General features: G+C 34.8%; 1 protein-coding gene across 7 annotated transcripts in view; it reads left to right on the top strand.

Moving 5' to 3' along the window:
• Positions 1 to 1,737, top strand: part of LOC106870410 (uncharacterized) — a 58,666-nt gene that overhangs the window by 35,377 nt on the left and 21,552 nt on the right. For all 7 annotated transcript variants that reach the window (XM_014916465.2, XM_014916466.2, XM_014916469.2 and 4 more), the window contains exon 2: positions 1,246 to 1,393. In XM_014916465.2, coding sequence (XP_014771951.1) covers positions 1,295 to 1,393 — 99 coding nt within the window. In that variant the 5' untranslated portion in view covers positions 1,246 to 1,294. The remainder of the gene's footprint in view (positions 1 to 1,245; positions 1,394 to 1,737) is intronic.

Raw genomic sequence — 1,737 nt, 5'->3', positions numbered from 1 at the left:
ATATATAGTTGTCTAATAATTCAGAAGTCAGAAAAAGTAGGCACTTGTATATTTGTCGATAGAGTGAGTATAATAATCAAAGCATGAAGTATCACGGATCCATTACAGTCAATCTTATCAGTTGCTTTTATACCAGATATTAGGGTAGCTACCTAGTACATACGACACTTACACACCTTCAATAATAGAGAACAATCACCATATTGTTTTTCAAACCAGCCATCCCTGAAGAGCATATATATTAGACCACCACCCTGTTATCTAATATCCAATGTATACTTGGATTATGACATATATATATATATATATATATATATATATATTTATATATACATATATTCTCCACTCCTACTATGTTTGCTACACATTCTGATTGAATCTTCCATGTGTTAACATGTACCTCACTGCAACAATGTAAACTTTCATTTAATCAAGGTGTCCTTGGCCTGAAGACTAACCTGCAGTATACACCTTGCTTGAAACATATGTAGGCTGGATCTTATCTACTCCATTCCTTAACTCTTGTATGTGTGTATGTATATATATATATATATATATATATTATCATAATCACCATCCTTTAATGTCCATTGTCCATGCTGGCATGGGTTGGATGGTTTGACCGGGCTGGCACGTTGGATGGTTGCACTTGACTGCACTCTGATTTAGCATGGTGTCTACGGCTGGATGCCTTTCCTAATGCCAACCACTCCGAGAGTGTAATAAATATAAAATCTTACACGACCAAACTACAGACGGTTATGTACTTTATAGCCCTACCACATGCAATTATATATGGCCAATGAACTATCATATATTAAACATACACTCTCTCATATATACCCATATTCTATGCCTGTGGTTCTCAATCATTTTTTGCCTATGGATCCCTTTGATTCCTTTTATTACCCCACTGGACTTCCATACCCATTCGATATATATATATATATATATAAAAAAAAAAAAAGATCCTGTATTTTTGTAATTAAATATCATTAGGAATTGTATATAAAAAAGTTGAAATATTCTGTGTATTGTAAAACTATAAACAATATATTGCCGATAAATTTTAACAACAAAATCTCATATAGACCCTGGTTGGCAACCATTGTACTATGCAATCATACATTATGGCCATACCGGAGCAATCAGATTTTACGATTCCGCTATACACAATCCTATGTATTATAACCACACTGTTGGTAAATCTCTAAACATATCCATTGTCTTCTTCATCTTTTTCAGATGGGTTTCACTTGACTTAGACAGCTTCTGACTGAACAGTTGATTGATAATGCTAGAAATAACAGTACTGGTCTCTATTGTGGTGCTAGCCAGCATTGTCTTCTTGGCATTTCAGTGCTCCTGCTTTGGAAAATCTACAAGATTCAAAGTAAGTTGCTATTTCAATATTTTGGAAAATGGTCTTATAAATACTGGATATTTTATAGATTAGAAAAAAAAAAAAAAAATGTTCAAGACAAAGGTTCTCCTTTTTAAAAATCTTTGTGATACAGGTGCAGGCATTGCCGTGTGCTTAAGAAGCTCACTTTACCCACCATTGCACAATATCTTGGGCAAGTGTCTTCTACTGTAGCCCCAGGCTTGTGCATGAATTAGGTAGACGAAAACTGTGTGGAAGCCCATTGCATATATATGTGTGTGTTTGTGTTATCCCCAACCATTGCTGTCGACCGATATTGGTTTGTTTCTGTCCCTGTAACTTAGCAGTTCAGC

This window comes from Octopus bimaculoides, chromosome 23 (assembly GCF_001194135.2).
Source record: "Octopus bimaculoides isolate UCB-OBI-ISO-001 chromosome 23, ASM119413v2, whole genome shotgun sequence".
In the NCBI taxonomy this organism is placed as follows: Eukaryota; Metazoa; Mollusca; class Cephalopoda; order Octopoda; family Octopodidae; genus Octopus; species Octopus bimaculoides.
This window is presented reverse-complemented; position numbering and strand designations above follow the sequence as displayed.